Consider the following 13,067-nt stretch of genomic DNA (forward strand, 5'->3'; position numbering starts at 1 on the left):
GCCTCGAGACTCGCTTCCATCGCAGGAACCAAGCGGCCGAGCTGAAGCACTACCCGGGCGATTTGGCGGGCTATCTTCGCCAGCGCGTGGAGAACTACGGCGTCAACAACGTCGACTGGATCACCGACGAGGTCGTCGATCTGCTCTCCCAGATGCTCCAGGTCGTTCCTTCCAAGCGAAAGCCCGCCAAGGAGGTTTCCACGGTTTCTCCGATTCACGCGTAGCTGCTCGAGCACGCCTACTTCGACGAGGTCCGCGCCAAGGCGCCGGAATTGCCGGAGCTGGCGCCGTCGATCCAGACGCACTCCTTCCAGGTCAAAAGCCGCATTCTCCAGAACACCGACAGCACGCACGCCGCGCGGGCCCCGCCGCCGCCCCCCGCGGAGCCCTCCTTCTTCTTCGACAACCCGCTCCCGCCCTTCGCGCCCCCCAGCGTCTTCGCGCCCGCCGGGTTCCCGCCGCCGCGCCCGCCCTTCTTCGCCCCGTTCGATCCGCGCTTCCCCTACCCCCTGCAGCCCCAGCAGCCCCAGCAGCCCCAGCAAACGCCGCCGTTGGCGGGCTATCCGCGAGCCATGGCGCTGCAGGGACCGCAGGGACCGCAAGGAGGGGCGGAGAAGGGAGTGGAGCCGTTCGGAGCGAGGAGGGGAGAGGGGAAGGAGGAGAGGAAGGCGAGGGATGGAGCGAAGAATCGGTCGGAGCCGAGGAACGCGGAGGCGGGGTATGCGAGCTATCCGCGGTCGGAGGAAGCGAGTCGAGGAGGATCGGTGAGGCGTGGAGAGAGAGAGAGAGAAAGAGAAAGAGAAAGAGAAAGGGGAGAGAGTCCGAGTCGAAGTCGAAGACCATCGAGTCGAGATCGAAGTCAAGGGCATTCCAGGGGTCCGAGTCAAAGTCAAAGTCAAAGTCAAAGTCAAAGTCATATTCAAAGTCAAAGTCAAAGTCATATTCCTAGTCAAAGTTATGGTCTAAATCGGAGTCGAACGCGAGATCGAAGTCCAAATCGATATCGGAATCGAAGTCGAAGTCGAAGTCGAAGTCATGGTCGAGGTAGAACTCGAAGCCGAACGCGAAGTCGAAGTCGAAGTCGAAGTCGAAGTCGAAGTCGAAGTCGATATAAAGATCGATATAAATATCACAATAGGAGCCGAAATCAAGATCGATTTCGACATCGCTCGCATTCGCGTTCTCGTTCTCATTCTCATTCTCGCTCTCGTAATATATATCATCGGTGAAACTATTTTGTTTGTTTGAAATAAATAGTCAATGGGATGAGACGTTTATACTCTTGTTTGTATTTTCATTGTTAACTGCACGAATGATGATCCATAGTCTCTTATTATCGAGTTGAGATAAAGAGGCAAGAATATAATAGGAAATATGGGGAATTGTTCGTTTAATATATTATAATATGTTTATATCACTGTTAGTCATAATTATAACAATAATGAAAGTCAAGTCAAGAATACAAAACAGTTGATTCTATTCTCAATCTCTTTGTTATTTTGATCTGATAGTTGCATGTTCATGGATTATAATTCATCAGGTATCTATCTTTTAGAAAAAATGATCCAAATGAACACATTAGTTTGCAAAATACATTCGATCGCTTATTGATATAAAAATGAAATTGCATAATCTATGTGGTAGCAAAAAACGAAAAATGAAGTGTTTCTGCGAATTGTCTTCTTTGAAGACTTTTGGTGATTCGTTGTATTACTGACTATAAAGCAGTGAGATTGTGATTATAATAGATATGTAATATCTTAAATTACAGAAAGTGAAGGAAAAAACACAATTAATGCAATTGTTTAGTATTTCCAAGGTAAATGTGTAATGAAAGTAATCACATATATAATAATGGACAAAGAATTAAAAAGGAAAACCATAAAAGAGGTAATAATTAATGAATAACCACTCTGTTATTGTGCTCTAATGCAGTCCTGTAATCATGTTGTGTTTTGTGACTCTTTATGACATTAGGATCAATTACAAACAAAAGTTATTCGAGAGTTTGATGTTGCTAATATAAACATGAATTAATCTTGCATGGTTTTTATCCATTTTTCCACAATTACATTTGTCTAGCACTTCATTTTCAAAAGTGGGCTATCCAGTTGTGCTGTTCCTATATACTCTTACTGCAATAGGGATTTTTGATATTATCCTTTGTGTTATAGAAAATGAGTTCAGTGAACACTTTGAGTAATTATGTTTCCTTTTCTAACACATAGTAAATCAATATTTCTTATCCGAAGGGTATATAATTGAAAATAGGAGTAGAGTAATTACCAAAGAAAATGAATCTTTTCATTTGCAGACATACAGAGGAGATCATAAAAATGAGTATACGCTATTCAATGACACAAAAATAATGCATTACAAAAATGGCTTACTAATGAAATCGTGTGACATAAATAATGGAAAAATAGACGGTGGCATTATCGTTTACGAAAATGGATACTCCAAATATTGGCAAAAGACTACATCTTCAAATGAAGAAATAGAAATTCGTATTTTAAATGCAAAGAGAGGTCTCATAAAGGAATTAATTATTACCTCTACACAAAGAGTGATTTATCGTGGAGGAGCAGATGAGAACGGGAAAAGAAAAGGAAAAGGTTTTGCGTTTGATCCTGAAACAGGAGGGTTGCAGCTAGAGGGCTTCTGGATTAATAATCAACTGAGGAGGATCACTCGGACCTTTGAAGGGGATCAAATGACTGAATATAGTAATGATTCTGATAACCTCGATATCACTAATCGTCACGCAATTTATATTGGTGGTTACTTCTATGATAAGGACAAAAATCTCTGTTATCGCAATGGAACAGGCTATTTAATCAACCAAAAGGGGTTTGCTTGTAGTAAAGGGGAATGGGATAAAGGAGAAGAGATTAGGACTGACCAGTTACGCGATGGTTGGCTAGATTCAGAAGAAGATCCTCTTAGGGATTATGACCGGCAGTGTCAAAATCTTGTCATCCCTGCCGAAAAATACAAAGAGAGTAGTGTGTTGAATCTGAATCGATTTCACGAATTGAAGAAAATTGATATTAAAGAACACAACTTTTGCAATGTGCTGCATTTTAACATTTGTGGCATAGATACATTGAAAACCATCAATATTGGAAACAAGTCTTTTTATAATGAAGATCGCGCGGAACGAATGAATCGCACTTTTAGTATAATGAATTGTAAAAACTTGCGAACTATCAAAATTGGTCTCTTATCTTTTCACTTTTTCAGCGGTGCATTTGAGCTTAGCAATCTCCCTTCTTTGGAATCCATTCAATGTGGAGAAATTGGAAGTGGTTCCTGTAACTTTTCGTTTTCGAAGTTTCTCATCAAAGGAACGCTTTGAATTGTGAACTGTTATGTCTAGATCTTCCCGAGCTTAAAACGATCATTCTAGGCGATCATTCATTTGAATGTCAGGAAGAAATTGAATTGTCAAGTAGGAAAGCGGAGCTATCCTTTTCTAATGAAAATAGATCTTCCTCGTTTGGAATCCATGGAGCTGGGATGGGCAGCTTTATCAGGAAAGCTGGATAATACTTCATTGATAATGAAAGGTACGATTTTTGGATCGAATCGTTTCTTCAGATCTTCCGAAGCTAAAATCCATGCGGTTGCTGGGTTCTAATTTTCTGTATGTTCAATCAGTGACTCTGAGCAGTCTGCTTTATAATAGAAATCATGACCGTAGATATTCCCAGTGTCGACGAAATTGTTATAGGTCCGAGCAACTACAACAATCACTTTTTGCTCTTTCCTGAAGCCACTAGAGTTCGAATCAGTAGTAAGGCAATGCGTTGTTATGTTTAAAGAAAGATATCTCCAATTATTTTAAACTACACATTACGATAGGAAACTCTCCCATTAAAATCAGTCCTGGATTGAAATTTAACGAATTGGAGTTTAGTTACGGGGAGAAGATCATTAACATTCCTGCGTATTCTGGTAATGACAGTGAAGAATTCATCAACATCAACCGATTTGCGAACCTTGAAGAACTGATTATCGGAAAGAATTCGTTTATGAAGGTTACCAGTGTCATTATTGATCATCGAGAAAAACTGAAAGACATTTTCATTCATTGTCAATCGTTTTTCACTCCTGTGAATACTCAGTTGCGCGGTTCGTTCAAGGTATCGAACTGCAAGCAATTGGAAACAATCACGATCGATTGCTTGAGCTGCATTCATTTTTGCAATGATTTTGTGTTGTTGAATCTTCCTTCACTCAAAACACTCAAAGTTGGAGAAATCGGGAAATATTCCTCCAACTTTTTTCGCATGTCCTTTTGTTTAAAAGGTGATTTCTATCCCAATCGTGTTCTATCTCTAGATTTACCAAGTCTAGAATCGGTTGTTTTGGGAGATGAGGTCTTTCAGTTCTCTTTAGACACGGTGTTTGAAAGTAGTTTTTTTCGAATTCTCACGATTCAGATCTTCCTTCTCTCCGAACAATCGAGTTGGGTTACAAAGCTTTGATGGGTTGCGATGATGATCAGTGTCGTCTTTCAATGCAGAGTTGCTTTGATTCGGATTGGTAATGTTCAGATTTGCCCAAATTAGAGAAGATCATTGCCCCTTCAAATAGTTTCCAAGAAGTGCGCATTTTGTTACTCATCAATCTTCAACCCAAGGAAGTGAAATTGGATAGTTCGTCTTTGCGAAAGGTACTCTTTTGTTTTTCGTCAGGGATTAATCATCCGTTGACTGATCTGACACGAAGGATTATATAAAGTGAGTTTAGTTTTGCTTGTATACTATTACGTTCTCAGCTTGTTTGTTTGCTACTTGTTAAGAGTCTTTTCTTTTAAGTTTGAATCAATCAATAACTGCTCGCATTATCGTTAATGATCTTGTTTCTTGTATTGTATCATCGGTGAAGTTGACTCTGAAATGTTTAATTTACAATTCTTTTCATTTCTCATCACATCAATGTATGAGTCGACGTTGATAAACGATTCATTCAGAATCTTAATCGTATTTTCAGCAAAACAAACAATCTCAATCAAAATCCCTCTTCAAATTCCACTACAATCTTCAAAATGCATGGATAACAGTAGCAAAAGAAGTCGCGAAAGGCAGCTTGCTTCCCTTTTTCATCTATCAAACTAAGAAGCGAGAAAACAGCGAGCACAGAGTGATAAAACACCTACATTCCACGCCAACTCCAGTCCTACGCTTAGATAAGTGAACAACGTAAACGCCAGCTTTCGATTTTCTACGCTTGTGTCTTTCTGAAACTTCATTTCATGATATTCTCTGTGATGCTCCAGCAACTCTTCGATAACGTTGCTGATAAGCTCCGTTTTGGACGGAAAGCAACGATTCATCACATATTTCGTCACACTACATTGAACAAAACAATTCCAATCGTCACAGAATGACAAAGCTTCGAGGATCAATTCGACACTCCTCCTCTTCAGCAACCATTTCTCGAAACACTCTTTTCAGTTTTTCGACTCTCTCTTCGTAGGGTTCTTGCTTGATCGCCCTGTAGTTGCTGATTCGTTCTTTGATCACATCAATATTGTTCTCGATTCTACACTTCTCCACTTCCATCGCCAATCCCCACCTCGCCTTCACGCTTTCTTCAGACTTGTAAAAACTCACTTCGCAGTCTTGGAAGTAATAGAACGGATGCTTTCCGAGCAGTTTATACGTTCTCTTCACGATCTTCGCGATGATTTCGGCTACGATCGAACGCTTCTCTTTCCTTTCTACAGCTCTCGTTGAATTCTGGCGTTTGCAACAGCGGAACGCCGACAAACGAAGTGAAGATCATATTGAACCCCGTTGTGTTATAGCTTCTCGAAAATTCATTGCTGATTTCGAGCAAAGCGTCTAGAATGATAAGCACGCTGACGAGAGAAAAAAACCTTTCGGAATCTTCGATTTGACCGCTTCGACTTCTGCCACATCGTTCGTCAGAGCGCTCCAAGGGAGATCCACCTGATTGCTGGCATAAAGACTCGCAACCTTCTCGTAAATCTCGCGCAGCTCTTGGTTTGTGTGCTCCTTGAAGTGCTTTTCGCAGTCTTGCTTCGTCGCGCAGTGGGTTTTAATCTCTTCGAGCAGTTGGGGAGGCGGGAGAAACTTTTTCCCGCTCTCTGTATTGATCGCTTGTCTTTTCAAAAAGTCATTTCCATTGAGAACAACGAAATAGTAGAGTTGAAACTCTTGGATGTTCAGATGTTTCATGAGCAGATGCCGTCTCGTTATGTATAACGGACCGCCCTTATACCCATTTATAAATATCACGCCTGGAAGATTGTAGAAGATGAAGTCACTGTCGGTTGTAAGAACGAGGGCGTTATTTAGATAGCTGTAGCGAGCAATATCCCTAGAAAGCAAGCACTCATCGTTCATACCGATCTCCATCAATTCCAGATAATCCTACAATACTCATACCGTATGTATCAGTGAACGCAGCCATTACAGCATCTATACAACAGTTGGGTATCCCCAAATGCTCTACTTTATAAATCACAGTGACTCCTACCCTTCTTTTTCAAACCACTTTCCCAAAATTTAATAATTTGCTTTTGCAGACTTGCTCTTCGACTTACATACGTATCCGCTTTGCTCGGATTGTTTATTGCATCGATAAACACTTTAATAACTTTTAGCTTCAGTTGCTTCAGCAGTTCAATGAATTCGATTGTCTTTTGATAAAGATATGTTGGATTATGACTGTAGGCAAAGCCAGAGGGAATCAAAGAATGGTACAGTTGGTTAGCATAGGAGAGTCCGTCAACAACCAAGTTGCATTCCGGATCTCTACAAAAAGTGCAATTCACTACATCTACCTTATCCTTCGCTTTGATGTATGCGCATGGATTTGATTCTGTATGAGAGCACGGGTACCACTAACACCCATTGAAAAAAAGTATAAAAAATGGTAATTCTGTGTTTGACATACTAGAGACAATCCTGAATGATTGATTGATCGTTAATCCGTACTCTCGAAGCTGTTATAGCGCACATGGGAATGGTAAATCTTCCTTCCAGCATGATGTCCTCCTCCTATCCATATATATATTTTTTTATTTTTTTCTCTGCACCACCCAAGTGTTCCTTTTCCCCTCACGTCTTTCTCCAACAAACATCTCATCAACTCATCACCAGTCTCTACAACGCCAGTCGGATGACAACATCCATGGGGTTCTCGGGCTCTCCGCACCAGCACTCGCACTTGGTATCCGTGAGGAAGCACGAGCACTCGCTGCCCATGTCCTCGAAGATGTATCCTCCGCTGCAGGGGTACTGTGACACCGCGAAGGCGTAGTTCTCAGGGAGGTTCAGCGCGCGATTGCCCGCGCTGTCCTTGAAGTCCTCCGCGTTGAACTTCACCGTGTAGCTGTGGCCCGCAGGGATCGCCGAGCCGCGCACCACCACGCGGTTGGCGTCCACGAACAGGCGCGGGTACACCTTGTCCTTCTCGCGCGCGTAGTGCAGCGTCACGTTCCGCGTGGTCTCGTCGGTGAGCACGAACACGAAGTCCTCCGCGAGCTCGATCCGCTTGTTGAACACCAGCACCAGGTCCTCGCTCGCGGGCACGTGCTGCTGCCCGTTGGCGGGGAAGATGCTCATCATCTGCGGCGGGGTCTGCAGGCTGCGCACCGTGAAGTGCAGCTCGATGGGCTGCGAGATGCACACGCCGAACGTCGAGCAGATCGAGCCTTCCGGCAGCACGATCCGCACCTCCGAGTCCTCGGGGTAGAACAGCTGGCGCGCGGCCACCACCATGTTGTTGCTGAACAGCATCTCGCTGGTCGGCAGGTACAGCGGCGCGTCGTTGTTCACCAGCACCTTGTAGAAGGCCGAGCCCGCCATCACCGGACGGTCGAACGTGAAGGTCACTTCCAGCGTCGACTGCTGGCTCTCCGCGCCGTTCTTCGGCATCGAGTCCACCAGGGCGGGCTCGGCCGTCAGCAGCGTGTCGTTCGTCACCACGAACGCGAACTTGTCCGCGGGGAGCAGGGCGGGAAGCGGGAAGCGGCTGAAGGCGTCCAGGAAGAGACCCAGCGTGGTCTCCACGACGTATTCGTAGGCGGGGTGCAGCGGGCGGAGCGGCGTCACGCGGACCGTGTTGCCCTGAATCTCGAAACGCGTGTTGTTGGGACGGAGAATCTGCGTGAACTCGGGGTGCTGCGGGCAGGAGAGCGTCAGCGTGCCCACGTAGGGGATCACGGGCAGCGCGCCGGTGAGCTCGATCGCCGCGTTCACGTAGACCTGCACCGATCCGCTCGGCGAGAGCGACGCCCACTGCGGACTGTCCACGGCGGCCGTGGTGAACACGAAGTCCTCCTCCGCCAGACGGCGGCGCAGCACGGTGCGCGAGGCGTCGAAGTCGGGGTCGAAGATGCAGCGCGCGTTGTACGTGGTGCTGGGCTTCAGCTCGGACAGCAGCACGCTCATCTCGCGCATCTCGGGGAACACGTAGCTGCGGTAGCCCTTCTTGATGAACTGGGCGCGCGACGGCCACACGGGGACCGTGCTGCCCTCGGGCACCACCAAGCAGTACACGTTACCGGGCATGTTCACCGCCTCCACGGCCACGCGCACGAAGGACGCGCTCGTCTCGGACAGGATCGGATCGGCCAGCAGCATGGACGGCAAAGCGAAGTCGTTGTAGGTCGCGAACATCACCGAGCCGCTGATCGGCACGAACTCCACATCGAAGCCCTGGCAGTCAATGAAGTATTCGGTATCCGGGTCCAGACTCTTGAACAGGTACGCGGGCGGATTGTTCACCGGGTCGACCACCACCTCCTGCGAGCCCAGAATCTCCGCATCGAAGCGCTGGCGGATCGTGCAGGTCGCCGTCGTGTGGAACTCGCTCGTCACGAAGAACGACACGAAGTCGTAGCCCGGACGCGCCTGGATGGTCAGACGCGGCTGCCCGCAGAACACGGTCACGCGGTTCGAAGGCAGGCCGGCGAAGTTTCCGTTGACGGTGGCGCGGACCGTGATGGTGATCGAGCTGCTCGTGCAGTACTCCATTCGGATCGGGCAGGACTCCAGAACGGTTCCGGAGATCGCGCACTCGTCGTCGAAGACATTGCCGTAGTGCACCGTGTACTTCTCGATGGGGAAGTAGTTCTCCAGCGGGTGCGTGAAGCCGACTCGCATCTCCCCCTGCGACATGCGCTCCGCGACCAGCTTGATGTTGGCGCCCTGCGGGAAGCGATCCACGTCCTCCAGATCGATCGCGGTCACGAAGTCGCGCGACACCTCCGTGCAGCGCTCGCCCTCCTCGACCTCCTGGTTCGCGCAGGTCCGCACCGTCACGCGGTAGTTGCTCACGCTGTTCGACACCGTGATCGTCGCGCTCGTCTCCGCCGTCTGCGCCTGCTCCGCCTCCGACACCGTCTGGTTGAACTGCAGCTCCGCTACCACCACGTGGTAGGTCACGTTGTTCGAGCGCGACGCCGTCCAGCACGCCTCGGCCTCCGTGTACACGATCAGGCCCGCGCTGGTCTTCACAGGATCGTTCAGGCGGCAGATTCGGAGGTCGGTGATGGGCTGCGGCGTGGAAGGCTTCGTGCGGAACTCCACCGCGTAGGAAGGAAGCGAATAGCCGAGGCTGTTGCGAGCCACCAAGCTCAGCTGGTAGAGCGTGTCGGGCTCCAGATCGGTGAGCGTCAGCACGCCGCTCTCGCGCGCCGTCGTGTCCTCCAGGGGCGCGCGGTGCGCCGAGGGCACCAGCACCGCGATCATGGACTGGATGGCGTCGCCGCCAGCGCTCGCGCCGCTGTACTCCACCGTGGCCGTCGTGGCCGTCACCGCGGTCACCGCCACGTACGTGGGCGGCATGGGAATGCCCGAGCTGGTGGTGAACTGCGGCGTGGCGAAGTCCGTCGAAGAAGGCATGTTGGTCTCATCGCAGAAGGCCTCGGCCTCCCAGGTGATCGTGTAGTTGGCGTTGGACAGCAGCGGCACGGTGAAGTAGGCGATGCGATCCATGAAGCGGACGCGGTCGTCGGTGGTCAGCAGCGACAGCACGTCGTTCGGGTAGCCCTCGGGCGTGAAGGTGACCACGCCGCCGCACGAGTGCACCGCCGTCGAGAAGTGGATCTCCACGGACATCTGGGAGTCGGCGTGGTAGTAGATCTGCAGCACCTCCGGCTTGACGTTGTCCTTGCGGAGGATCAGCTCGGAGGCGGCGGAGGGAAGGCCGAACAGGTCGGTGAACGCGCCCTCCTCGACGAACACGCGCACATAGCGGTCGGTATCGCTCACGAAGCTCACTTCGAACGTGTAGCTCTCCGAGTCCTGGTGGTACTGGAAGTTGGCGATGTCGCAGTTGGTGCAGTGAAGCAGCTGGCTGTTGAAGTCCGTGAACGAGGACAGGATGTGGGTGATGTTGGGGATCACCACGGTCACCGGGATGTTGAAGATCGAAGACTCGGAGGTCCACTCGCTCGAGAACTCGGGCTTGGTCGACTGCATGTTGTGGAAGAACGTCACCGGGCCGACAGCGTCGTTGGTGCTGTTGTACTTGTTCGCGAACACGCCCTCCGGGACGGTCAGCGACACCTCGTTCAGCGAAGTGGTCGCGTGGATGTACTGGATCTGGCACAGACCGCGCACGGCGTTCAGATACGACTGCTCCACCACGCGGTAGTCGGGGTTGCTCACCACCACCTTGCCGCACGCGAGATCGGTGGGCTCCGAGGAGAGCAGCTCGAAGCCGCAGAGCGCGCTCGAGCAGTAGAGATCGGTGACCGAGAGAGAAATCACCGGCTTCATCACATACACCGAAGAGAAGGAAACGTCGTGCTCCATCTTGTTGCCCGCATCGTTGAAGATCATCTCCGAGAGGAAGCGAATCGACCACTCGCAGCTCGTCGTGCAGGACAGCTGGATCGTCATCACGTACTGCATCACGATGTCCACGTGCTCCGTCACGACGCTCAGCACCTGCACGGAGTCGGAAGCCGTCCACATCGAGGACGTGAGATGGCTGATCGGACCGTTCTGGACGTTCAACGCCAGTTGGATCGTGTTCTCGGAGCTCGACAGCACCTCCACGGTCATGTTCGGAGAGACTTCATTGATCCACACCACCAAGCTCGATTCTGCGTTCGGATTGCCGTAGAGATCGTACACGACGCCCTGCGGGTACACGAGAGTGAACTGCACGATCGACTCGTACAGCTCCACCATCGAGAACGTCAGCGACCAGGAATACTTCTGGCCCTCCTCGATCACAGAGAACGTCTCCATGACCACCGTCGCGCTCTGATCGTCGTATTCGATCTGCAGCTGTCCGTAATCCACACCCTGCACGACCTTATCGAAGGTGCCGAACACGGTAATCGTTTCGTTGTCGTGCATGTAGCGCTGCGTCGCCTCCAGCGTCATCTTGGGCGGCACCATATCGATGGTGATCAGATAGCGCACAGGCATGCACTCGTTTCCATACGCATCGCGGCAGTTCTTCAGCGTCACCAGCACCGTGCCCAGATAGTTGTCCACGCGCTCCTCCATCGCTGTGAAGCGCAGCGTCACGTTCGTGCGATCACTATTCAATTCCTCCACGTGGTTCAGCACCACACTGTCGTGCGTGATCTCGAACAGCGTATCCTGCTCCACCGGCTCGGTGAACCAGCAACTCAACGTCACTTCGCCCACACTGATCACCGAAGGAACCTCGCACGACACCATCGGCGACACCGTATCATAGAAGCCATTCACCACAATCGTCTCCGCGTTCATGCTCTCATCCGAGCCAATCACCGCGCCCGCAGCCAGCGAGACGGACCAATCTCCCTGCTGCGTGATAGTGAACGTAAGTTCCACGGTGTAGCCGTTGATTGCCACGCTCTCCAGGACGGCATTGACGCCAGTGACCTTGCTCTCCACGATCGACACCACCGGCTGCGAGAACTCGAGAACCACCACGTTCGGACGACCCGCGGGAATCACGGGGTTTGAGCTGAGGCGGAGCACGCCGTCGGTCGCCACCAGCACAAAGGCGTTGGAAGCGGCGTTCTGGAGGCCATTGGTGGCCGTCAAGGCGCCAGCAGCGACGACGATCGACATCTCGTCGCCCGGAGCGAACTGGACCACAGTGTTGCTGAGCAGAGCGACAGACTCCACGAAGCCCTCGCCTTGCGGTTCCTGCATCACGAAGCTGATCGCGTTGCCGTTCAGCGTGCCGGTCACGTAGGTAGCGAAGTCGGCCGACAGCGAAGCTTGCTTGTTGAATGTCAGCGTGATCGTCACAGGGAGCGCGCTGAACGCAATGCCGCCCTGGATCGTCACCGATTGGACCTGAGGCGGCTCGTTATCCACGACCACCTCGAAGGAGGCGGGCGAGACGGTGTTGCCAGCCAGATCCACGAACGCCGTGGAGGACAGCGACAGCACGCAGCGGAAGGAAGTCGAGAGCAGCACGGGCGTCATGGTGATGGTGACCGTATCGGCCTGCACAGACGTCGACTGCACGGCGAACAGCTGACTCAGAGACATGCCCTCCGCGCCAGTGACCGAATCCAGCACGAACAGCTCTTCGATGGCGTCCGACACATCGGCCATTCGATGGTTGAAGACCAGCTCCACAGAGAAGGCCATCGCGCCGTTCAGCGTGGTCGTGATCACCGGGTCGATGGGCTGCATCACGGGCTGCTCCGCGTAGTACACGATCTCGTAGCGCGCGTACGTCTCCATCGCGTTGCCATAAGCATCCACGATGTTCTGGAGCGAGAACGCGACCACGCCGCTGCCCGTGGGCTGGAACTGGAGCAGGTTCGCGCAGCTCTCCGTGCTGTTGAGCGTTACAGACGTCAGCGAATCCACGTTACTCACCGTGAACTCCACGGGGTGAGTGAAGGTCACACAGGCAGTGACGGGCAGTTCAGAGACGTACGCCTCGGCAGCGACGCTGGCTTCCGGAGCAGCGCGGCTGTAGTGCACCGTCAGCGTGGCAGGGGACGAGGCGCGACCCAAAGAGTCCACGAAGAAGCCCTCCGCGAACTGCAACGTCAGATCGCAGTCCGCATCGGTCTCCCAAGCAACGCTGATCTCCACCTTCTCGTTCTGCACCTGCGT

The 13,067-nt window shown here is 50.9% G+C and overlaps 1 protein-coding gene across 1 annotated transcript; it reads right to left on the reverse strand.

Annotated features, from left to right (window-relative positions):
- Positions 1 to 7,139: 7,139 nt before the first annotated feature.
- Positions 7,140 to 9,731, reverse strand: GSBLH_T00003970001 (uncharacterized protein; the record flags this gene model as incomplete). The annotated part of the gene is made up of 1 exon (XM_013042797.1): positions 7,140 to 9,731. One exon carries the CDS (start codon positions 9,729 to 9,731, stop codon positions 7,140 to 7,142), a length of 2,592 nt encoding a protein of 863 aa, XP_012898251.1.
- Positions 9,732 to 13,067: the final 3,336 nt, after the last annotated feature.

The sequence above is a fragment of the Blastocystis hominis genome (assembly GCF_000151665.1).
Source record: "Blastocystis hominis, Singapore isolate B (sub-type 7) whole genome shotgun sequence assembly, scaffold_5".
Lineage (NCBI taxonomy): Eukaryota > Bigyra > Opalinata > Blastocystidae > Blastocystis > Blastocystis hominis.